The sequence below is a fragment of the Lagopus muta genome, chromosome 8 (genome assembly GCF_023343835.1).
Source record: "Lagopus muta isolate bLagMut1 chromosome 8, bLagMut1 primary, whole genome shotgun sequence".
NCBI lineage: Eukaryota > Metazoa > Chordata > Aves > Galliformes > Phasianidae > Lagopus > Lagopus muta.
In genome coordinates this window covers 22,839,719-22,865,942 of record NC_064440.1, presented here as the reverse complement: position 1 = coordinate 22,865,942, position 26,224 = coordinate 22,839,719, and the positions used below count along the sequence as shown (strand labels likewise).

Genomic DNA, 26,224 nt, shown 5'->3' with positions numbered 1-26,224 from the left:
AAGACTGGGAATCTAATACTAGTCTGCTAGCCTCCACTGATGACTGAATCCAGCACTTTTACCCTATTCTGTCTTTATTAACACACCTTGCCCTTCTCATTCTAAATTATGATTTAAATTCCATATTGCAAAAGGATGCACTTTCAGAGCATAGGCATAAGTGAACTTCTAGTTTAATAGGGAATAAATGACAGGAAAAGCACTCATGAGAAAGGAGAAGAAGAGGTATACGGATTGCAGAGCACATTCCTTAGGTCAGCATGGTTGGCTGATATATTTAGAAGTACATTTTCATAAGAATATGTAGTAAAAAGTACAGATTTGAAAATTTGCCATAGCTGTCATGAAAGGGGTAATTTAGAGATGCTTTTCATATTTCTAACTTGTGCCGTTCTTTCTGCTATTAGCTCATTCTAGAGCAAATACTTACGATGCACGTTGTGCAACACTTCCATCTCCACAATCTAGAACATAATTTCAGTCATGGAAGTCATCACGTACTTAACATTGCATTAAAATCTGTATTAAAATTTGTATTAAATACTACATATGTTCAGATGGTGTTCAAGTCAAATGCATTAAAAGAACGAAAGACTATAGCATTTGGGTGAAATTAGATGTGCTACAAGTGTGCTTAACTAATGCTCCATCACACTGCTTACCTACAAAGTCAGGCAAGCAAAATTCAAGTATTTGGATAGAGAATTTTCCTAATTTCTTTGTTAATACAAAACTTCCCTACTGAATACCCACACTTAATATCAAAATTGGGATGAAAGGAAATGCAATTCCAGTTTTTCAGCTTTTTCTTGAATTTCAGAGGAATGTTAAGGCTGCTAGAGTCAATTATTTAACAGTAGATGGCACTAACTTACCATACTTTTAAGAAAACAAGATGTACACCCTTCTGTATCCCCTTCATCTTTTCACAGGTTCTCTTCACTAGATGCCAAGTTCTTTTTTCCTAGTCTCATTATTCATCCCTATTTTCTAGTCAGATCAGTACTTGTCCTGAATAAAGGAGTGCTGGTGGCAGAAGAGAGCCTAGCAACTCCACGGCATAGATCTCACACAGACTCAATACATCTTTTCAAAACAGCATAATAGAAAGCAGAAAAATCTCATCACTTTGCAGCCAGCACAAACAAACTCCGCTAGTCTTCCATTGAAGAGGCATTTAGATGCAACACACTTTTAACAGGCACTTAATCAGGTTGTAACCTGAACAAGCAACTCTAGTCTGAGACTGCTAGCATGCCTGTCAACTTACTTCAGCATAGTTCAAACTCAGCTAAGAGTAGAATTGCTATCTCAGATTTTTATGCTCATCCTAGAAACTCATGCACACAATTTCCATTATGCACCGCCACTCTTGGTAAATTAAGTTGATGCTTAAGGGAGACAAGTGGCCCAGTCCTGTTGTTGCTTCCATTTTGGCACTCAGCAGACAAAGTAGTAAACAGAAAAGCACACAGTCCCAGTACCAAAGCTGAGAAGCAAACTTTGGTGGATGAGAACCTCTCCCTAGTAAGTGCCAAATAGCTTTTAGAACGTTTGGTGTGTTTTGAGCAAAGTCTCACACGCGGTAGCATAAAACAAGTCCAGTAGCTGAAAGCCACTAAAATGAAATTACTGGTGATACCTGAATTCCCACTTCCATATACTCTACATCATAGTGATTCAGGTCCCAGAAAGCTACCCAATGGCCTTCATCCAGAAGTTGGCCAGAACCTAACTTGAACACATCGCTATGTGAATGTGTTAGAAGAGGCAGAGAATATCATTGCTAAGTATCAGATGAAGTTGCTGAACAAATGTGTGTAGTCACATAAGCATCCAGCTGAACAAAAGCCTCCCTTAACACTTGAAAGTTCTGGTCAGTATCACTTGAAATTCCAGGACTGAGAACAAAGGAACTGGAATGGGAAAAAGCATAGGACTCTGAAGATGGACTAAACATCAGTATACCTACACAGCAAAGTTAGTATGAAAATGTTCTCTCTTTCTGTCAACTTCTAGCAAGAATATAGAAAGATATGGGGGAAAAAAAACCCTGAAAAGTAAAATAAAATAAAATGACACAAGAAAATGAAATGAATTTCACATTTTCACTAGAAAAGTTGTATTAATCACCTTAATCTCACTTCATGCACAAGAGGAATGGACTGCACTTCTGAAACCTCAGCCAGTAACAAAAGATATACCAGAAATAGCACACAGGAAATACTGAATTTAGAGCTTATTCCAGGCCCAAGTATACTCAGACTCTCCTACCAGAAAGGCTTTAAAATTTTAACACAGCATAAGGGACTGTGCAAATCCAATTCTGAAAATGAGAAGTTTATTAGAACCTTGACTGACAGACCTTCCCTCCCCACAACTCTGCTCTGCCACAATAATCGATGCAATGCCAGCCACAGTATGGAAGACTTACCTGAAGCTGATTAAATGGAGAACAGTCTGTGGAAGAATCCTCAGCAAAGCCACTGCTATCTGAGTGCTGACTAGCAGTCCGTAAAAGCTGATCTGCTTAAAACAAAGCAAAACTCAACTATAGTTCATTTGCAGCTCACCACCCTTTAAGCCAGTCACATTCAACATGTGCTTTTCTTTTACATCAAAATAACATTAAGTAGATAGCCCTATTCCTTTTCAGATTCCATTTTGAACAATTCATTTTGAACAAGACCTGCTGGTTCCAATCATATGGAGTGCAAAACCTTCCCTCACGCAAAGCTTTACTTGTGAAACTTTAAATAGCACTGGCAGAGGAACCTTTTTTCACACTTTTCTCTCCTGTTTTGTGGAAAAAAACACACTCACTGATGTTGCTACTGCTGCAGTTTTTCTTCCACCAAAACTGAATCACTGGTTAACTCTCACGCATTCGTTGGAACAGCTGCTTTTGTATTGACATGCACAGATCTGCTACCCCTCCTGATCAGAGTGATAAAGGGGTTCACTGCCAGCCCAGACCATCTGATGCATCCCAAGGAACAGAATAAGATGAGCAGAGAGCAATGCATAGGCCTGAGAACTGCTAGAGACTCCCCTCCCTGGTTTAGTGGCCAAACTAAAACATTTCAAACACACTGACTGGCAATCAGCCAAAACACACTCTCAGCCCTCATTCTGTACACTGGAGATAAGATCCGCCCTGCTTGCTCCTTTCTACTCACAGTAGAGAAGTGTTCTAAGAGCCTAAAAAGACACCCAAACCCTTGAAGCTACCCAAGAGTGACGTCTTCTGGTGCAGGCGCTGTACCACAGAGCTCCTTGGCCAGGGGATCTCTGTACACCCCGCAGTACTGCACCACATGGCACTGCTGTCCTTCATTGAACACAGTGTATACTTCCAAGTGTAGGGTTTAGCTCACACCATTATGGCCATCTTGCTCAGAGTGATAGCAATCCATCTCACCTCTAAACCTCAGCAAACCTATCAGAGCTTGGCTACGGGATGAGAGCACAGCAGCCCTCAGCCTCTACACCCCACCACCTTTTCATCCCTTCATAGAAGCTCACTGTTCTACTCTCTGTAGCTGAAAACAGGATTTTGCCCCACATTCCTTCCACCACTTAACTGTCATCATATAATTAAACCCAGTTCACAGCTCAACGCATTGGAATGCATTGTGAAAACTGTTTTAAACTGCTGGATATTCAGATCTAATTTTATATTAAAATTATTAATTTTGTAGAACATTTTACCAATGCAGAAATAAAAGTCTGCATAGGCACAGAAACTGGTGAACAGCTGGTCAGGGAAACTGCCCTTTCAACTTCATCAATGTTTTCATACAGCTTTTAGGGAGTGCCTTTCAAATTATGCAGCTACTGTGTTCTCATGGTGGCCACAATATCCTGCAATGATAAACAATTTTTTACCACAAGGCAGACATCCCCACCCAGCTCCTAGTAAAGACAATAGGAATTACTTCACTCGAACTGGCCTGGCTCTTAGCAAGCACCCAATACAATGCACCAGTGCATATACTGGCATCTGGTTTCATGTACATGAAATTTATTATTGCTCAATAAAAATACTGACCTGCCTTTCTATTTCTTTCTTAGTCATACATCTGTAAATACATACGCACACGTGTACACAAACATATGTCACTAAAAAGGAAATATTAGATATATGTACATCTCCCTAAATAATTCTCAGTCTCTTAGGGAAGAGTGCACTGAAGTAAAAATCAGGGCTTTACATCATTTTCCACAGGGCTGGTACTTTACACAAGTGACTTGACAGCCTTACCTGCCACGTACTGCCACGTAAATGGTCAGTCAACACCAGAGGCACTCATACCTGCCCCAACATCATTATCCATGGCAATAAATTAGCACCACATCAATAGAATCAAACCACCTTGGTGCCTCCTATAGATATAATATAATATTAATGTAGCCATCCTTTCCTGTTATAAAGGTGCAAGGATATATTTTTTTTTCAACATTTTAAATAAAATCAGAGAAATCAGAGAAGACATTTTTTTTTATAAGCATGAGTGGTCTTCTTCTACCAAATCTTTGCCTCTTGCAAATTCTCAGAATTCTCCTTGATATCACTACCATGTAAATGAAGTAAAAACTTTTAACAAACAGGAATCTCTACTTCAGAAGTGAAATGATAATGTTTGGCTCCATAAAGGTTGGAAATATCAATTTTTAAATTGTGATACACTAACATATAGCGGTATCCATCCTTCCTGACAAGTCCTGATCCAGAAGTACCAACCTGATCCATGTCACTTGGATGTCTTTCAGATTCAAGTAGATGAGGGGAGAAGATTAATGTTTAGTCTTTATTTTTTAAATTACAAAGTTACATTTAGATCTTGACTAAAATGCCCCCTGGCAGCAGAGAATCTTAAGACAAAGAAGTGCTAACCAGCCACGGCTCCCCTCTCCCCACCCTGAATGCAGAAAACTCAGCACAAAGGCTGGAAAAAAGTGTGGGAAAATGAACCACTCAAGATGAAAAAAAATAAAAGTAACAATCAAACTCATGTCCCAGTTAAACTGAGCACGAGACACAAATGCCCCTCGGATGATTGTTTCAAGTTGCATAAAACATCAAATATTTTTAGGCACTGAATACAAGCCAGAACAATGTGGGTATTCAAAAATACAGCAAATACGCTGACAAAGTTCTAAGCAGGAACAGATGATGAAAAAAGAGGTCTGTGGTTTACAGAACATGAAAGCACAGATTAAACAGATTAAATAATTCATCTATTCTGTATGTTGTAAAATAACATTCATCTACCACTAGACTGACAATTCCACAGATCCAAACAGGCCAATCAAATACTCATATATTCCGCATCACTGCTGCTGACAGAGGAGGACAAATGCATGGAAAGTGCCTGTGAAAGTCTTTAACATCTATATTTCTCATAGCTACGGTATTGATAAAGCTCTAACACATTCTGATTTTTGTGTGATTATTAATAAATTGACACTCCCAATATAGCTTTGAAGTACTCCATTCCAGGACTTAAGACCTGCTGCTCTTATTTCCCCCCATACTGATCACACACTGCAGCCCAGCACCATCCAAACCAGAAACTCTTCAAAGTCCCCAGAGATTTCTTAGCTTCTGGATATACACACACAGATTTCTGCAGATACTAAATCTGTTCCAAATGTTTTCTTCTCACTCCCCCATCTCCATTCTACTTCTGGAACTTCAGCCTCTAAAAGGCACAAAATACAATAATATGCTGACAGAAAGTGCCAGTGATCTGCTTTCTTCATTTTTAAGGACTACATTTTCAGAATTAGTTACTGTTTTTGACTGTGTGTGTCAGATGCTTTAAAAGAAATAAATCTGTCAATCCAAAATTTGACAAAGCTACTGATGGCAGCAACCAAACACTCACAAAACACAAAGCTCTGAGAATATTTTGTTCTGTATGTGTGCCTATATTTGTCTTGTCAGGAAGAATTGTTTTCCAGCTAACAAGCCTTCCTTCCAGATAACTCTGCAAAAGGTGAGTGTTTTTTTCTTCCTTAAATGCTGGACATTTAACAGCGCTGTGTGTTTACAGTGCAGAGCACATGAAGCTTACTGTGTTCCTAAAAAAAGACCCAAACCTATCTGTGAGCAAAAAGAAAAGATATACACATTTGAATTGTGCAACAACAAAGAACAGAATGCCAATTTGGAGCACAATAAATAAACTTCAGCTCAGCACTGTTTAGAAGACACAACCTAAAAAGCACATCAAGATGGTACATCAATATGATTCAGAATTCTTTGCTTCTCCGTAACATATTTAATAAGGACACTACTACAGCAAAACAATCACTTAGAAGCCACTCTGAAGCAACAAGCCTACCACTTATAACCACAGCTATCCTGACATTAGAAATATGCTCTGATGGGGAGTCTAAGCCACAGTAGCCTCAGTGCTGTTCAAGCATATGGTAACATACTCCAGAAGGTTTCTTCTAACTCAGACTACGATTCTATGAAAATCTTTTTCTCCTTTCTTAATTCAAATAGCTCACACCTTACTACACATACTCTTAAAATGTGTAAAAATTTTACACATTTTAAATTCCAAAGTGTTGTAAACACCAGGGAGAGCACCCACAGCCCATAGTGCAGAAGTAAAATTGCACTGCAAGGTTTGTAACATTCTGTACTGACCAGCATTAAACTAACACTGCTAATCAACACAGAAGTACCTCTAAAGGGAAAAGAAAAAGGTACAAACTTATTCTGACAGAGGAAATATTTATCTGGAACAAACATTTGTTAGGGATGCTTATTTACAATAGAGCCAGCAGCACTGAAGTAGTGAGTCTGTATGATAATCAACAGCGGAAATCACATTGTAAATTAAGACCTGCAATTGAATTTCATGTTGACCTGATCTCTCATGACTGCTAGCCAGAGTACAACTTCACGTTCAGACACAGCAGCAAGCATTTTCAGAGAATGACCACTGACACTGGATGACTTCAAATTTGATGAGCATCTGCTTTCTGAGAAAACAGAAACCTACATCGTTCACATGAACAACCTGAAAAAATAAGTACTATTTTCATGTTTCAGGTAAGCTCCCCACCACACACTTTCCTTCTAGGCAATTTCACTAAGACCTGTATATAGCACCACCATACACTTTTCACATCTTCCAGGTGAAATAAAAAATTGGTCCCAAACTGATTTTAGTGAACATGCAGGCTTGCCAACAGCATCAATATCCTTGTGAGACAAGTTATCTGAGAACCCTAGGCAATACTGGCATGAGGAAAAACTCTCATTGCTAATCATTGCCAAGCACATTCAGAAACAGATGGGATATACTAGCTGGGAGATAGGAGCCAGCACACCCTGCTCCTGCCACACTAGAAACCCAATGCCAGAGCTGCTCAGTACTTTTCAGCAGGTATATATTGATTTAGTGGAGGGTTGTTTGTTAGGGTAGTATGATTAGGTCACGGTTGGACTCAATGATCTTTAACGTCTTTTCCTACCTGAGTGATTCTATGATTCTATATGGGTTCTTATGGGTTCTATGTGGGTTTTTTTTCTTGCGTGGAGCAAGAGGAGGGTACCTCCTAGTGGGAGCCAAAAACATAAAATTGACATTTTAGAAGAAGGAAAATATATATGTGCTTTTAATCCTCCTTGACTGCAGCTCCAAGTACCATTAGTCACCTTTCTCTGAAAAACTGTTTCTGTAGCTGCCAAGGCCAGGGAAATAAGACACCTGACCTGTAAAGAGTGCATCTCTGTCACATTACCTGCACTAATCTATTACCTGAGGGCTTTAACCACAGGCAAACAATTGTCTGAAAGCTTGTAATCGTTAACTTTAAAATACAGCCAAGGGGAAAATGCTGGGAACAACTAGAAATGCAGTTTCTGGTGGCCCTTCCTTGTAGCCTGTATTCATGACAGAGCGTGGTCAGACGCTGGAAAGGGCTGCCTAGGGAGGTGGTGGAGTCACTGTCCCTGGAGGTGTTCAAGAAATATTCAGATGTTGTATCTAGGAATACAGTTTAGTGGGATGTATTGGTGATGACAGGTGGATATTTGGACCGGATGGTCTCAGAAGTCTTCTCCATCCTTGGCAATTCTGTGATAACAGGAGATGACTTGGGTGCGCAATTCTGTGTTGCACAAAATACTGCTGAATTTGTAGCACAACATAACCCTAGTAGCCAATCATCAACCTTCAGCACAGAGCCCAGAGCATGCTCAACCATACCAATGCAATTCAGCTGACAGTTCACAAGACTCAGTTCATCTGCAAAAAGGCAAATGAGAATTTCCGTGCCTTAAGAAAATTGCCTGTGTCTCTCTGCAGCATCTTACATTGATAGCTATGCTGTTTCACCAAGAACTAGCATGAAAGCTAGGTGTCTTGCTAAACACAACAAGCTCTAGTTCTTTAATTATACATACATTTCAGAGAGCAGATTTCACTTTCCAACTTTGGGTAAGAGCCAGTAACAGTCAAAATTAAACATCAGTCTTTTCCCTCTTTCAAAACCATAAAATATAAATAACAATTGCAGATGAAAGCACATGTGAACCACAAGAGCCAGTGCACGTTTTGTCACATGAAGGAATACAATTTCCATGTGCTTATTAGTCTTCTCTGCAGACAGCCTTCAGATAGAACAGTAGCTCACCGGCAAAGGCTAAGCATATCATGAAATTTAGGTTTAAAACAACATAATTTTAGTTTAAATGGATATCTTAAATTACAGGATTTGCTAGAGGAAAAAAATCTCAAAATCTGAATTAACATTTCTGCTTCTCTGAGCTATCATCAATGGCACAAAAGTGCAAACAGGCAGTGAGGTTACAGCACTGTCATCTTGCCTGTAATTTGGTTGCCACTTTGCAGTAATGTTCTGTGATTTAACTGAAAAGGAAACCCAGATTTTTTTTTTTTTTTAATTCTAGAGAGAAGAGAATTTTTAGAAGTTTAAAATACACGAATCAGCATTTCAAATAGGGAAGGAATCTCAGCAGACTGCTGTCTCCTAGAAGTTGAAGTCTACTCACCTTTCCTTGACTTGGTCACTGCCAATTGATGAGAAGCTGGAACGTGTGGTAGATCCCCCTCTGTACTCTGGATCTATTGAGAAGAGGAATATTTTGTGAGACCAACTGGATAATGTTCCTGTGCTACTCCAGGCTTCCCCACATTACTGCTTGTGGAAATACATCTTATGTATTCCAGTAAAAAACAGAAAGGTAACATGCAAAGTCATGCAGATTTCAACTGGGAAACATACAACTACATGAAAATTAATCCCATTACTTAATCGCTTTGTGAAACAGCATTATTAAGAATGCATTTCTTTGACAGCCATTCAAATGATTAAAGGAATACGCCTAAAATTTAAACAGGAAGGCCTTTGTTTAGCTCAAAAGCTATCATACACTTTCTGTTGTCGGTGCAACAGAAAAGATCCTCGTGGTTCACATAAAAGCTTACATGCTCAGAACCCCCAGTCCAACTAACTCCCTAACACTCCCTCCTAACAGGCTGCCTGTCTATTTGCAAAATTAATGACATTTTCCTTTTCAGTTTTGATAAAATTAAAAATGCAAAATCAGCACACTAACAGTTGGAAGCCCAAATTAGTATTTGGCTAAAGGAGAAACTCTGTTTGTATCAAAATCATGTGTATAGCAGCCACAAGAGTGCCTTCTCTCAATGACAAGGATTTTGAGAAGCACTTGGCCTGAACTTTTCACTGTTAATAAGTGAACAGCATTACTCTTATATAATAAAACAAGAAACTTCTATTCCTTTAGGAGACAAAGTCTGGATTATGAAAGAGCTAAATGATTAGTTTGACAAAAGCAGGGGAGCATAGGAAGAGTTCATCATTTAAGTTTAGGAAAAATAGGCATGTTTTTAACTAAAAAACATACAAAACCACACATATACACAAAGCCAACCAAAGGAAAAAAAAACAATACCAAAAGCAGGAACAGTAAGTAATCTTACAAGCCCTTCTGATCAGACTAGCCGTTCAGGAAAGATATCTTGATTTTCTTAAACATTCTGGTTTCCGATGGCTAAATTTGCCACCTCCAACCCAGCAAGCCTCTTCTTATCTAAAAACCTTCCACCTCCTGTCCTTTGTTAGCAGACAGCATCCCAAAAAGTGCGCAGAGAACTTGTTCTGCCCCATCCCTTCAGCCAATATTGATGCTGGTAAGCGAACTTCGTGCTCTAATTGGTCATCTCAGGAGAGGGAGTCTGAGGGAAATCCTGCCCTGACTCACTCCCACACTAGCTATCTTCCCAGCGACAGACTTCCTAATGGCACGCAAACCTCCAAGGCATTCATAAGCACGCAAAGAGCTTCCTTGATATATCTGTCATCTTTCTTATGCATATCAAGCTGAGAAAACTTTGGAAGGAGTTATTTTCAGTTTCTAATACAGCATATTGTTCATTAGACTCTGCTTAAGAGACATGCAAAAATAAAATCAAGCTGCCAAGTATTGTTCTAGAGTTTTTGTAATAAAACTGAACCCCTCTACCAGTTGATACGTATATACTAGGTTGCATAAACAAAAATTCACCACAACTCCAACCCACATCATATGTCATCATGCCAAAACAGCTGTGTTTATGGACTGGCATCATTGCAAAGTGTGTCACCCAAAACTTCGCAAATGCATTGCATTTAGCTTATGCAGAATTTGGTAAGCATTATTCACTTCACAGCCCTTTATAGCCCAATTTACTCTGAAAAAAAAAATATCCTTTTCTTTGCTTTTAAAAATAGGTACAGCTTTGCCTAAGAATGACAAAATACAGATTTCTCCTCTAGTATACGTGAAACCAGTTATCAAGAACACAGCAAAATGCACTGCCACTCAGACCCCTCCCCTTGTGCCAACACAAGAATCTATGCAGCTACACAACAAGCTGTGTCAAGGAAATTATCTAGCTGAAAACTACCCCAGGAAAAAGAAATCAAGATACACAGGACTTCTTTTCCTCCCCTCAATTGGATCAATCTTTTGTTCTTGTTCAGTAGAAGGCCACTTGTGTGGGTGACGGCACACAGATGCAAACAAATGGCAGGAACTGTAAGACACTGGATTATTTCTTTCCCCTCAGTAAGCACCTTCATTTATAATATCAGTTCATCTAGAAGAGACTCAAAAGCCTGCAGTGCCAACACAACACTAGATACAATATCTTCTAAATGATCAGTTTGTTTTTCTCAGTACAACTCTGGGAAGTTTTCAATTGCCAGTTTTCTTTACTCATTCCAGCAAAGAAGTCACAATCCTTCATTTACACATCTACTTCACATACATGAAAACGCCTGGATTGTCACAGCCGTGTCAAAAAGCATCCACAAAACAATTTGCTATTTTAAGAGAGGTCTTGCAATCCTATCAGTGAGTCTATGCAAAAATAAACTACTAAATTTGAATTTGTAGGCTGCACATTCACTAGCCTAGTCAACAAACTACTTCTAGGAACCTAGGCATTAGAATCCCGTTGAGACAGTGGAAAAAAATGAGAAAATTTATGCTGACTCAAGAACAACAACTTCATCACTATCAGCAATACTTCAATAAGAGGAGCAACTAGAGCAACCTACAAAGAGAAAGCAACAACTGTCCGACAGTTCAGAGAATGTAAAGCATCTCTGGAGAAAACACTCAACTACACAGGAGAAAACATTCCTCTACTGGCAGCCAGCAAGCTATGTAAACTGTACCCAAAAACAAAGTCATATATTTCCACCTACCTCTTCCATCTCAAAGGAGTCCTTCTGCTGAAGCATTAGATTCATTACAGAGGGGTTGGCAAGAGGTGTGCAGGGCTCCCTACCCACTGATGCCACAGGTGGCCTTTGTGCTGGGGCACCACTTTCAGACGTGGTGTTATTAGGTGCGTTGGGACTGCTGCTGAGGCTGGAAGGGTCCAAAAGACCAGACTCTTCACATTGTCTGTCCCGGGGGCTTACCAGCCTGCTGTTTTGCACATCTGCCACAGACACAGTATTCTCATGCTTATCATCAGTTCCAGCAGGCACGATCTCAAGTCTGTGAGTGTCTGTAGCATTTGACTGACTACTGGCTATCTCCTCCTTTACCGTAGCCAGAAAAGAGGGAGAGTCTTTCTTTTTGGAGAATTTTGGCAACTTAGAGTCATTTTTAGCATCATTTTCCTCACTCTCTGTCTCAGCTGGACCTCTTCCTTTTTCAACAGGTGAAGGCGTTGAGCAGCTGCTACTATCAGCCTGCTGTGCACCGCAAAGATTAAGCTTGGACAAGGTCTTCATTAACCGACTGGCTGTATTGCTGCGATTTAAGGGAGGAGGGCTGGATGCTTCTTTGCTGGAAGACACTGAATTCATGCTACCAATTTTTTGCAGAGGAGTCCCAGAGACTTGAGAATACAAAGAGGAAAAAGCATTGGCCACAGTAGTAAGCACTTCAATCTGGCGAAAACGACCTGCACAAGAACAAAATGTGAGACAGAGTTTAAGAGGACCTTTGGCGTTATTACAGCTCAGAACTGCTGATCCATTTCTACACAATTGTTCAAATTGTCAGTGACGCCTCTTTTCCTCGTATCTGAAAAGGGAGCTTTCATCATAACTGGTGCCTCCCCACCCCATCGAATCTCCCTCTACTTGTATCAAATCCAGAAATGAACAGTCTAGTTCTATAACCTGAAAGGGATACCGCACAGTACAAAGTAATGGTAAAAACAACTTTGCAAAGATCTCTAGTAAATGCACAAGAACAGCACAAAAAGCATTTACAGATAAAAATAAAACACAGACATGCAACTGTAAGTTAATTTACAAAGTACCATCAGGAAAAAGTATGCCTGTAGATGGACAAAGCAGTTCCAGTAAAATAGGACATTTCAGCTATGCCCTCGTTTCAGAAATACTTGTTCCTGACCTAACAAAGACCCTGTCCAAGTCAACAGCAATACTGGCAGAGACTTCAGCAACTACAAAAGTAGGTCACTGCCGACAGCTTTCACAGCTCCCACTCGATTCTAAAGAACAAATGAAAGACATATATTGCTATTAGTTTCATTTCCATGCTCTAAAGCTGTAACAGAAGACAAGCATAGAAGAAAGCAACAAGAAAGATACAAAACAGAAGGCAATACCAATCAAACAGGATGTTTTTTATTTCTTCTCTCCCCTATAGATCATCTTCTCTCATCCAAGGTGAATATCAGCAGTCATCTCTTCCACATTTAAAAACCAAACAAGTCTGACTATGGATTCTGAATGGACTTTGGTCTTGAGATGGTACAGGGTTTTGCCAGAACACTAGATATGATACCTTCGCCTGAGGTTGTTTACAGAATTAAAAATGTTAAAAACTTTACTTCAAAAACATGCTTACTTGTCAAAGCAAAATTTGGATTTTCCACTTCCATGCGTTGCATCTGAGCGTTCAAAAACACTTTGATATCTATCCCTCTGGCAAACGATGATGAGTTAAAAAATCTTGCTGGAATTTTTGAAGCAATATCTGGTTCATCTCTTCCAAATCCAAGGTTATAGAGCACTTCTTCAGGATCTTCTTCATAAAGCTCCAGTAACTCAGAAACACTAGACAAACGACAAGATGTTTATTGTGTGTGCATCTCCTTTTAGCACACAGTGCCTTCTGTCCAACTTCAGATCAGCCCGCTAGCCAGCTTTGTCTATTGAACTTTTGACTCTTACAGCTCAGTCTACTTAAGGAAATAATTCCGGAGATATCTGCATCTCAAGTTTTGGTTCACACCACCAGAGACACAAGCCCAGACACAGTTCAGATCCAATTCCATTATTTATAAATAAAGGTCTTGCACTGCAAAGCTCCGATCTTAAAATGTTATTAAGATTTCAGACATTTCTAAGGCTTAGGATCAGGCTCATCCTTGTTTACTGCAAACCACAACAGAAAACAAATAGCATTTTATCAAGCAATCAGATGAAAATTCCCTTCTCAGCTACTAAATGCAACAATGCATATAAATCAAGCCAAGTCCATTTAACTTAGGAACAGAAGTAGTAAGTTTTGCCAGCAAAACAGAGCCAAATTCCACTGAACTGTGCCACGACCTTCAAAGCACAGCACTATTTTACCTTGAAACAGTTGCACTGCTTTTTCCAGAGCCTGTAGAGTTCATACTTCTCCCCTTCTGGTGAAACTGAAGTCTCTTCTCCTTCGCCAGCATACCATTGCTGTCAACAAAGCAGAGAGTACTGCGATAAACATGTTCTGTCCAGGGATTTGATTCTCTGTCTCAGAGTAGAGCTACGTATCCAGTGCTGCTGAATTTCTGTTCCTCCTTCAGCATTATCTGGTTTATATTAGCCATGTCACTTATTGAAATACAATAGGAAAAGCGAACCCTGAGACATCTCAGTAAAAACGTACACAGACTAAGGATTTGAAGGTGAATGCAAGCTGAGAAAACAAATCCCTAATGCCCTCAGCCAACCCTCCCTCCATGATCCCACCCTTGCAAGCAGGAGAAGGGAGAAAGCCAGGCGTCAGGCAGGCCACCCTGCCCACCACTGGTTCCAGCAGGACCACCTGGCCACAGTGCATCTCTGCCTCACACCCACTGCACCCAGCAGGTGGCTGGGGAAGCTGAAGAAGCTGCAAGATGGAGCAAACAGAAAGAGATGTTTTCAAGAAGGACTGCAGGACCAGTTTACTTCCTGCATCTGGAAAGAATGCTAGCTAGCTCCTCCACACTCACTGCTACCTCACACCCAAATCCATATTTACACTTGGGGAGTAAGCAATCTTCCAGATGTGAATTTTATCCTGCAAATCCTAGTACCTACACAGCAGGAACAACCACTAAGAAACCCAAGATGATAGAAGATTCACCTAAGAGTGACTCAGGAGGAGCAACAAGGATGCTACCCATACAGGAATATGGACTTCCAGCCAACTTGCAGATTTTAAATATAGCACATTTCATTCAGAAGCTATCCTTAAGAAGCAGAAGCCTCTACTCTGAGAGTTTTTTCCCCACTCCCAAAGGATATCTGCTCCAAAAGGTAAAGCCAGTCTTGCCTTGAAGTTCCTGCAGTGATCAGAGACCAGCAAGCCAAAGAAGGTAAATCATACTGTAGTTACCTATAGTTCCTTGCTTCTCTGCTTTTCCCCATCATCTCAAAAATCTACCTCACCTCTGCTGGAAGAATTTAAATCTACATTTTCTGCATTTCATATTAACTGTTCACATGCTATCTGGATCTTCTCCTTCCCTCCCTTTGTAGATAGCCATGTCCTGAACAGGCCTAGCTCTAAAGTAACATACGTGACTTTCACTGCACCCTCTCTCTCAAATACAGATATTTCTTCAAAGTAAAGAGGAAAGAAAAAAAAACAGATGCCTACCACGTTTCCATTTGGGTATCACTCCGCAGATGATTAGCTGTAGGGAAACAAGATGATGTTAAGCACAAACCTCTTGACAACTTCACTTCCCACAGCCAACATGAAAAAGTAGCCAACAAGCACTTCTACGAATACTTTCTTTCACAGAATCACAGAATCACAGAATCACAAGGTTGGAAACGACCTGCAAGATCATCTAGTCCAACCACCCTCCCATTCCTATTCTTTCCATACAAATAGGATTGTCAAGTGTTTCTAGTTTACAACTAACATAAAGACAGTCCAGTTTACTCAGGCATTGTTTAAAATACAAGCTTGCGTGGACTGCTTACTTGCTGTAATGAATCAAATAAAACTTGAAATTTTGCTTGCAATAATTTAGTAATTGTATTAGCAGAAGATTTATTGCTTTGTAATCAAAGACATAACCAGCTGAAGGGTTTGTCACAATGGAAGGAGAAGAAGAAAGTAAAGATGAGGTCAACATAAGGATTGCTCAGCTGGAAAGAGAAGAGCAGCTGGTGCCCATAGCCAGGTAACTGATACTGTGTACATGAGCCTCTAAACCATCACTGTTAGCTCTGTACAGAAGGCCAGGCACTAGTTCTCTCAGCCATGCAGTCCATAAACAAAAGCTGCACCAAGTCTGTGAAACTGATGGGACCCATCACTGTGCAAGGATTCAAGTGGACTCAAGGAAGGCCAACTATGGAGGCCATGCACATGGTCACCAGCCTCCTGCCAGCAACTCAGCCCTTTCTGAAGCTGCAGAAGCCAGCTCCACATGCAAGCATCCCAGGCAGCATTATTCTTCCAAAATACCAACACCCCCATCAAAGCAGGGAGTTGACCCTCAGAACCTTTGGTTCTCCCAAAAAGGCAACCCAACATTAACAAACTCGCCACATGAGACAGGCAAGGAGCACATGTATGTTATAGCAACTCTTAGAATCAGCTACAAAAAGAGCAAAGATATGTCAAACACTGCTAGAAAAACCTTGCATCTGCACTCATTGCTTTTTCAGGAGAAATGTCAAGAACAAGGAAAACACAGGGACCTTATAACCTCCAGAGACGTCAGAAAGGAACTCAAATGTATATAAAATGCAGAAGCTGCATTTTTTTTTAAATTTCAAATATATTTTCATACAGTATGAAAGCAAGCCCATCTTCACGCGTTAATTGTTGACTAGTTCCAGCTGCTAAACTTTGGGCTCTAACAGCCCAGTAGGGCACCGAGGTTACAGGATCCTGTCCAGTGCCCTCTGTACCATTCTTGCAGGGCTCTGGCATGTCTCTGGGGTCAGGCAGCCAGAGATGCACAAGGGCAGGCCATTCATACCAGCCAAAGAGGCCGTCTGTACAGTGAGGCACGCAGCACTGCTCTAAGTAGCTCTGTTGTCTGTTGTTCTCTGATGGGAAGCAAAGCCCTGCAGAAGCTCTCGTGTCCTTACACGTGGAAATGAACCAGCAATTCTGGCACTGAGATCTTAGTCACCTGAACAGATGGAAATGGCTGTCTGCCAGAATCATGCTAGAGGATCCCCAAGAACAGAAATCCTCAAGAATGATAGAGGGAAAAGGGTGGGGAGGGAGAAGGCCAGAGGGAGGCTTTCTAAATTGCATTCTTAGTCATACCCTCAGAATTGGGATGACTGCTAGAAATACATTTTCCCTATGAAATCTTCACACTGCATTGAAGCTAATAAGTGGAAAAGACTAAGGGGAAAAAAAAATCCTACTTACTCTATTGCAGTACGTGAATAATGTGCAGCTTTTCTGTGATTATCAGATTAAGGTCATTATCAAATTAACTGCTTTCCTCAGAAGTACTGAGTCTTTAAAAATTAGAGATACCTCTTTCTTCAGGCCCTGTCACACTGCTTCAAAATCACTGACAATACAACTGTGGACAAAAGGGCTTTCTACTATGCAAATTCTGACACTTAGAAAACCGTAGTTTAAAAAACTACTGAAAACTGAAGGCTATTTTAAAATTTATTTGTAACTGATAAAAGATAGAGCCTTTTTGCTCCTATCCTGCAGACCACACTAGGAACCAGTTTGAGAGACTGTTTCACACCATTTTACTTATGGATGCTCCTGTTAAAAGCTGCTTGTTTGTGGGCACCTCTGCCCACAGAGTATGGTAGCAAAAGAAGCAAAACCAAACACGTCCAGTACAAACAGCCACATCTCCTTCCCTTTAAAAAGGGGAAGAGAAAGAAAAGGAAAGGAAGCAGCTAGTGACAGAAGAGTACATAACACTGCTGATTCAAAGGACTTACTCAGCTTTGGTAATTTTCATTTTTAAAAGTGCTCAGCTCTTAATGGGTATGCCTCTTGGCTGACAGAATTGCATTCCTCCTTTCAAAACCCCGCACTTGCCACTCCCAAGGGTTTCAGTGGAAGCAGTGCATGCACAACTGCCAAGAGTAACCCATGGACAAGACAAACAAGTAGGGGAAAGCACTTCTGCACAGCACCAGTGAGTACTCAGGGCCGTGCAGCAGCTGTGGGCATTAGAATGTGAGGGCAGAAGAGAACGCAGAGTTGACTCTGACCTTCAGATTAGACCAGCACATTTAGCAATGGCAATATCCTAATGAAAAAAAAAGCAAAGCTTCTTGCATTTTCCTATGTGCTCCATGCTGTTTTTTTGGCCAGTTTTATCAACTGCCTTTGAGAAGGAAAACACTGTCTTTCAAAATAAAAATCAGATGACTGAACACAATTCTTTTTTCTCTAGAAAAAGTCACAATCCTGCCACACCCACCTTCGGCTCCCAGGGATAAGTCATCTTCAAAACTTCCTCCATTTCTCACCAGCATGCCTGAAAATGTACAGTTAGCCGTTCAACTACTACCATGATGCAGTGTTTTCTTTTCAACAGCTTAACTAAAGATACTAGCAAGACACTTCAATTGACACAACAGGATATAACTAGACCATATCTACAATCCCTGCATTACTCATACACTAAAAATGCACTAAGTAGTGAGAAGTCACATTTAAGAACTCAGTTTTGGCTTTTTGTTTTGTTTTGTTTTTTTTGAAAGAGAACAACTCCCGCATTGCTTTATTTTTATGTTCAGAAGCATTCCCACGTCAGACTGCGAGCAAACCAGAGTGCAAACCTAAAGGTACTACCTACCGTATCCGCTCCTTCTACAAATGGATTAGCCACCAGACATCTTACCAGGGGGATTCTGAGTCCAGCTTAGGTATTCTCTTCTCTCTCTCACTATCCCAGATTAAGAATTCATGCAAAGACTTCAGACAAAGTCAGTAACTCCTCCACACTGTGTCACTAACTGCAAATTCTCACTGTACTTTGAACTTTAGTATTCAGACCTACTCAGATAGTAAAATTTTCAGGTGTGGCAACCTGAGTTATTAGACACAGATACTATCTAACACTTGCCAGCTTGGAGAGAAAATTAACAAACTCTCCCATTCAGCTTTTTTTTTTTTTTTTTTAAGTCTTAAAGTCTCCAGAAAGATTTGAAATTTCTTAGGCACATCTGCTTCACAATGAGAATAGCCCAGTAGTGTTGAGTAGACTGTCGTACCACTGATAAATTGCCAAGGTCTCAGGTGAACGTACACAAGAGCATGCTTCTCAGAAAAAAAAAAGATCCCAGTAGGTAAAGCCTTTCCTTACCCTTCAACAGTGGGTTGCTCTGCTCATCCAGGGAGGCTCCCAGAGGCGTTCTGAAACCACAGAAGAGATTAATACCAGCTTAAAAACTTGCTGCTTCATGTCCTTCCTTACAGCGTGCAACAAGCTTGTGATAGCAGCAGTTGTCCCTCCCTCCGCCCCCAGAGAACACAAACATATGAGGACTGGCAATAACTTCCCAAGCACTCCCCAGCCCTCTGAACAAATAGAGAAAAGCAACAAAATCTGTTGATAACTGTAGTGCTGTGACACAACTCAGTGGCAAGACTTCAGGGCCACAGCCCTCTCTTGAGGAGAATCACAGACCTCCAAGAACACCCTAAAACCATGAGTATGGGGTATTGAACAGAGCAACTCAACCTCATTTATGTGTCAAAAGCCTTACCCATTTTCTAAACATTTAAAACTTCTTACCATTGATTTACCTTAGGCTTTGAAGAGAGAGGTGAAAAGCTGCACTCACTGGTCAGAAACAAGATAAAATCTTGTCAACTACGTTAACTGTCATGTTCCAAGTGGTAGTATTTTATAGACTCATTGCAGATCTCATTTGGATGATCTCTGCTATCCCTATTCCTTGAAAGTATTCCTTCCAGCGGATTTGCCAAATCTCACCATGTCCAGAATCAGCAGCAGAAATCAAACAACTGACAGGTCCAATCCCTTCCCATGTTCACATGAGATTTGTTGACACTCTCTGGGTATTTCTACACCTTGCATCCGAGACATGTCTAACCAGATGGACCTGTCGCTGTTAAGTAGCACCACAGTGCTCAAAACCCAAAACAAAGCCAGAAATATAACACCCATAAAGAAGGGAAAAGCAGCCAATATTACATAGATTTCATTTGGGTTTTTAATTAGACAAGCACATAAACCAGACCACGGAACTCAAAGCAAACAATGCTCTGATACTGTATTTGTTTTGGTGTCACGGCCAAATTAAGCAAAGAAAATTTGCACCTGCTTTCTCACACATCTTGTACTTTCCAATTGCTTTTCCCCTTCTGAAAACAGTTTAGAGTTTCCACATTCTGCCTGCTGATAGAGAGCAAGCTAATATTGGCATGGGAAGCAAAGCCAGCCCACAGTGAGAGGCCAGCTCCAGCAGCAGGAGCTCCCAGGTACACCAGTGTGCTGCAGGTGACAGGACAAACCTCACGAACTCAATTTTTGTGTACCTTCCACGCCAGGGTTTCAAAGAAATTAGAGCAGGTTCTCTGGACCCTTTCAGCTCCAGTCAGCCCTGTGAATGCTCTGTGACAGCACCTGTGCCCGCTGCTCACATGCAGGCTGTGACAGGCACCTTCCGCTTCCTACTCCTCCCCTTCCAGCACCTTCACCTTTCCTATACAGAAACTCACTGGTGGTGACTTTGTCAGCCAAGCTCAGGGCTGCACACACTGGCTGGCAGAGAGCAGTGAAAGCAATCACCAAATCTGGCATTTTCTTTGAGAAATGAAGCTCCATTAGTACTGCAGTGCATTGGCAGTTACAGGAAAAGCAGCTCTGTCAGCCATCCGTCTGCTTCTCTGTGCTCCTGCATACATACACAGCTGCTTTGCATTTCTTTTTTTTAGGAAAAGTGCATTTAAGAATTAGGTGTAACCCAAACTTAAACAGAGACAAGCACTGACACCCAAATACTGCAGGACAATGTCAGGAGCAGTTCTGCCTCTTGGTGCATGGCTGTTTTCCAGCATCAGGGCCAAGAAACCAGCCCCAGGCACCCCGCAAAGGGGTCAGTTTAGAGGCCACTCTACACACAGAAGTTCCAGAGGAAGCACTGCAGCGTCCCCATCACCTTGATGCTGAAGACACGAGGAGGGCTGGGAGTACCATAGGCCCCAGGGAGGCTAGAGCCGTGGGGCTGCTTGGGCAATGAGTCTTGCAGTTTTTCATCTGCATTCCCACATGGCTGAGTCACCTGTTTATTATCACATTAGAACAATGACTTATTGCAGCTCTGGTGCACACAGGAGCGGGATGGATGTTGGGGTGCAGGTGAGAGATGCCACGTAAGCCACGTGCTCCCCGCAGGCCTGCCTGCTCAGCCTCCCACAGCAGCACGACCAGGGCTCTGTGAGGTGTGTAAATGCCCTCTGCTTAAACCCCTCTGCTTTGAACAGCCTGACTTGGGTAGGAGCAGTGTTTATTTTAAATGTGGACCAAAAAAAACCCAAAAAACTATCTTATTTCTGAGGCATTTCAAGAACTCATTTCCTGCGCATCTCCAGGACATAGTTCCTAAATACCTCTGACACCCCCCTGAACCACTGGAGGAGTTTAAACACATGGAATTAAAATAGCACACACCATACCGCTGAGTAAAGTTTCTCCATTTGTATCTGTGTAATACAAACACTTTTGTTTCCCTTCTAACCTTACAGGAGTTAAAACTAAAAATCTTTGCAAGCTTTCTTACAAGCCTAAAAATGCCTCATCAAACCGCCAAGGAGAAAGAAAAGAAATGCCTTTCCCAAAACATGAGCAAACCAGACGCTCTGGGTATCATCTCACACTTCTGAAGCCTCTGTAATTCTTGTCACAGTTTGATACATCCTCACTTTTTTGGTTTTGCTGCTCTTGTGCCGTGTTTGTTAGTTTGTTTTTAAACAATTCTACACCACATCAAGTAGCATGAGCTATTAAGAGCCCTACCCTCTTCTCCAAAGCAGATGTGACATAGATTCATATGCCAGGCAAAAAAAAAAAAAAAAAGCCCCAAACTGCTAACATGAACATCATGGGACAGCCAGCCATTCCTTTCATCTTGGTTATAACACTGTTGATGCTTTTGGAAACAGATACATCTTTTAAACAGATCTATTTATGCAGGGGGTTGATACTACTTTTTTTGTGCTACTGCCAATTCAAAACAAAATGAGATTTAAGATGTACCCATTTTCCAATATACATTTCACAAAAGCTTATATAAAATCAGACAAAAATGGGAGTGACTTTTCCAGAAAATACATAACAGAGAAAACACTTCATTTTGGTGTGGTGATAGTTATATTTCTATACCAGGACAAACTCTTACGAAAGTGATTGTGCGATCACCCAACAGGAGACCAGCCTGTGAACGTTACCCACACTTTGTAGCAAAGCTTCAAAGCAAAAGCAGTGTTATTAAACAATAACTACCTGAGATGACAACAACTGCAAGTTTTCTCATCTACTGTTTTCAAGCATTCTTTTTTAAACAAGAGTATCAGTGGCACTGATCTGTCACTTTTAAAGCTGCTCTCTTTCTCTCTTTTCCTATATACATTGTTATCAAGATAAAGTCTGCTCGGGGTTTCTATATATACAGTCACTTTGCAAGAATGCAAGCTGAATAATCACTTCCCTGCATTTAACTAGCTGCCGCTCCCATGTACACTATATACATAGAAACTAAATCATTCTCCAGCTTTAAAGCACAACTGTGCACAACTTCAGGCAACTGGAATGGTACCTCCCACAGGTATGGACAGTATCCGTATGCAATCAGAAGTAACTCCTGCTGGAACAGTTTGGTTTAAGAGATTAAAAAATAATTTAAAAAAAGCTTTATCTTTCTGAGGAGAACACAAGATTTTTCTGATACTCTCTACAACAGTAGAGCTACACTTAAAGAGACTTCTGTGGAGGGGCTGCAAAGGGTTTCACAAATGTGCATTAACTAAAGCTTGCACTTTTATGTTAGCAAAAGGATAAAGTCACATTTTATTTCCTTACATGTAAAACATAGAAATAGATCGCAGACCAAGATTCCCACATTTTGTGAATCTGCTGCCACAGATGCAAACACATTCCCCAGAAGTGCCAGCATCCCCTTTAAACAACAGTTGCTAAAGGACACAAATAAAACAGCAAGCTTTGCATTAGCCTTCAACATTTGCAACCATTGATTAAGGTGTTTGTGCTGACAATTTGCAGTTCTGTGCTATTTCTTAAATTCTGCACCAGAACAGAGGGCTGACAGTGCCAGGGAATGTTCTAGATAAAATCCTACACATACAGAGAGAAGCACTGCAGTGGCATTAGGAAGCACTTCTCCCTCAGGGACCTTTTCCCCCTTCACTACTCCATTTTTCCCCTCCCCACTCAAAAAAGAACCACAGATATATAACATCTTTATTCTGCTAAGCTTTTAAGGATATATTCAATCAGGTCTATTTGCAGGGAAATTCAAGAAAATCTCCCATTTTGGCATTCCAGGAGAGCAGCCTGCCAGGGTTGGCCATCAAGTTTTGGGGATGCAGTATGATTCCATGCCTTTCGCTGCCAACACCCCTCCCAAGGTACAGCCTACAGACATTATGAAGAAAACTATACTGTGGACGCTATGGCTATAAAGCAGTCCAGACCACAATCACAGGAGTAAGCACAGCTCAGCTGCTTACTGGATCAAAAGATCATAAAGGCACAGCTAATCTTAGAGGTAAATCTTTGTCTAAAGCAGTTCCAATGGGGGAGAAAAAAAAAAAGGAGAAAACTTGAACTTCATTAACTACTGGAAAGATAAGTGTTTACTTTCGTGCATCAGAGGGATGAGAACCCTTGCAGGGTAGCAGGACAGAATAAAGAGACAGGACAAAAGTGGCTACAACAGGGTTTAAAAGCATTTATGCTCTATGCGATTAAGACCGAAGAACAAGTAACGCAGACAGCATGCTCCAAACACCCATAGCTCATTTTGTGGCAGCACCAGTCACAGACTACGCACGCCCTGTCTCAAGTTAAAGAAGCCCCTCTTCGAGGAACAGAGCAGCTTCTGAAATAACACTGCCTACCTAAGTCCGAGCCGCATTCCCCCCAGCCAGAACGCCTTCAGCCTCGCTACGCGAAAGAGCAACGGTGCCCAAAACCCGCTCCTCCACCGTGCACGCGTTCAGCACCACTCCCCGCAGCCCGCACCGTCCCGCTCCGGGACCCACCTGCAGTCCTTCAGCCATATCGCGATCTTCTCGTTGGGCACGCTGTGGCCTGGGGGCAGAGCAGCAGACAGCCGACCGTCAGTCACCGCCCGGCCGTCGGGGGCGGCCCCGCGGCGTCCCCTGCCCCGCCGCCCCCCGCCCTGACCTGCTTCTGCGGCCAGCGGCAGCTTGCCGCCCGCGAGGTGGTCCCGCTCCCGGTCCTCCTCCTCCTCCTCCTCTTCCTCCTCGTCGTCGTCTTCCTCCTCCTCCTCCTCGCCGCGGGCCAGCTGCGCCGCCGCCGCCGAGAGATCCTCCGCTTCCGACGCCTGCCAGGAGTCCCGGCTCTTGGCCCAGGCCTTCCTCTTCTGGGTCGCCCCCTGCCACTCCTCCGCCGCCGCGGGCTCCTCCATCGCGCCGGAGGGGCTTCACGCCGGGAAGCGGCCGCGGCGCTCAGCCACCCTGCAGGGAAGCGGAGCCGCGCCCGCGCTCAACCACCGCCCCGAGCCGCTCCCCAGCTCCCCCCGGGGCGGCCCCGCGGGTCGGCGGCCCCGACGCCGCCCGCTCGACTCCCAGCACCCCGTCCCGCCGTACTCACATAGCGCGCCACGGGCAGGCAGCGGCGGAGGCTGCGCCCGGCCGGGCTGCGGACGGCGGCTCCGACTTCCTCATACCGCTGGGGGAGAAAACGCGGCGGCCACGTGATGGCAGCGGGGCTGGCGGCATCGCCTCCTGCCGGGGCCGCCCGGGGCCGTCGGGAGTAGCACGGTCCGGGGGGACGCCTGCGCTCCTCCGGCTGGGGAGCAGCGGGGCGGGCACGGGTGTGCCGGGAGGCTTTTTGCACGGAGAATCGTAGAGCTGGAGCGGAAAAGCGCAAGGAGACAGCCCGAGAGGGAGCATACAGCTTTCTGACTTGTTTAGGGGAGTTTGAAACCAAGAAACTTCTGCTCCGGTTTATAAATAGAGGTATATGGGGACATCGGCAGTACCAAATTAAAACTAGAGATGTGCTTTCAGCGATTTGAGAGCCCCGCACCAGGCACCCCTGTACCCAGTCTGGCCCTGCGCCTGCAGAGCACCCTGTAGCTGGCCGCGGCAGGCAGGCGCGTGGGATACAGCCTGTTCAGAAGCAAGCCAGTCTAGGGGAGTATCAGCTTAATAGCGCTCAGCAACCAGATGCACCTTGCTGCAGATAAGGGACTCCAGCGTTATCCTCTTTTTTTTTTTTTTTCTTTTTTTCTTTTTTTCCAGCTTTATAGCCCGTATAGCCCAAACTTCTCAAGGAATTCTTGTCATTTGTTTACCTCTACAAAAGAAAAAGAAAACAACTTCCCCTCTGCCTATAGGCTATTTTCCCAAATAAACTTACATTTTCTGAATAGGTCATAAGGTCCTATTGAAATTAAAACAGACAAACAGCAGCACAAAGACAACGTATTTATATTTGAATTGTCCTTTAAAGTTTTATTGCCATACGCATTTTGTGACTGCACTTTTAAGTGCAGGTATCCATTCTCTTAGAAAAAGAGCAAACAACACTTAAATCCTTCTTGCTGATCCTCAAAGCGATCAGCATTTTCCCTGCATGGCAGACATGCGCTCACTTGTATCTGGGCCATGCCCCAAGGCCACCTCTGTCCCCGGTAAGGGGAGCTGCAGGAAGCACACGGAGCCCTCCCCAGCAGACACTGCGCTGAAGCTTTGTGCTCAGCAGAGGTCACAAACAGGTGTATTTCAAGTCCTGGAGCCTTAAAAACAGTTTCCTGAGTTTGGTTCTAAGAATCGAGCACAGCATTGCTCCAGCACAATAGCCAGTATTCGTCATTTGTGTTTATGTGCGGTCTGTTGGAAATGAGTCTGTATGGTTAAGTTGCCCGGCTGAGGGCTGCAGCAGAATCCCACAGGCAGTGGAGTGCTGTGACATTCTCACACCACAATTGTTTTTCTCCTTCCCAGGGAATACAATAGCTTCTGGGAAGTAACAGTTTCGTTGGCACTGCAGCGGCTGAACAGTTGCAAGCTAAAAGCGGCTACTGTCTGCAGTGCCAGTGCATCTTTAAGGAGTTCTTAATCCACAAATCGCTGACATTATTACCTATAATTGCTTGCCTGTTGTGACAACAGTGGGAGAATGTTTGAAATATAAACAGCAGCCAAGAGCTGTTTGCAAGAGCAGTCCTGCAGCACCCACCACATGCAATTTGGGCTCACACTTTCACCTTCATCGCATCTGACAAAGTTCCC

The 26,224-nt window shown here is 42.5% G+C and overlaps 1 protein-coding gene across 1 annotated transcript in view; it reads right to left on the bottom strand.

The window, feature by feature from the left end:
- Window positions 1-24,707, bottom strand: part of ITPRID2 (ITPR interacting domain containing 2) — a 39,810-nt gene extending 15,103 nt beyond the window's left edge. Inside the window, exons 1-11 of the mRNA XM_048952675.1 lie at window positions 24,579-24,707; window positions 24,150-24,442; window positions 24,005-24,053; window positions 19,062-19,111; window positions 18,174-18,230; window positions 15,398-15,434; window positions 14,125-14,223; window positions 13,394-13,602; window positions 11,767-12,476; window positions 9,041-9,113; window positions 2,435-2,526 (exon numbers count right to left, since the gene is read on the bottom strand). Of these exons, the coding sequence (XP_048808632.1) occupies window positions 2,435-2,526; window positions 9,041-9,113; window positions 11,767-12,476; window positions 13,394-13,602; window positions 14,125-14,223; window positions 15,398-15,434; window positions 18,174-18,230; window positions 19,062-19,111; window positions 24,005-24,053; window positions 24,150-24,393 (1,620 nt within the window). The 5' untranslated portion in view covers window positions 24,394-24,442; window positions 24,579-24,707. The remainder of the gene's footprint in view (window positions 1-2,434; window positions 2,527-9,040; window positions 9,114-11,766; window positions 12,477-13,393; window positions 13,603-14,124; window positions 14,224-15,397; window positions 15,435-18,173; window positions 18,231-19,061; window positions 19,112-24,004; window positions 24,054-24,149; window positions 24,443-24,578) is intronic.
- Between the last annotated feature and the right edge of the window lie 1,517 nt (window positions 24,708-26,224).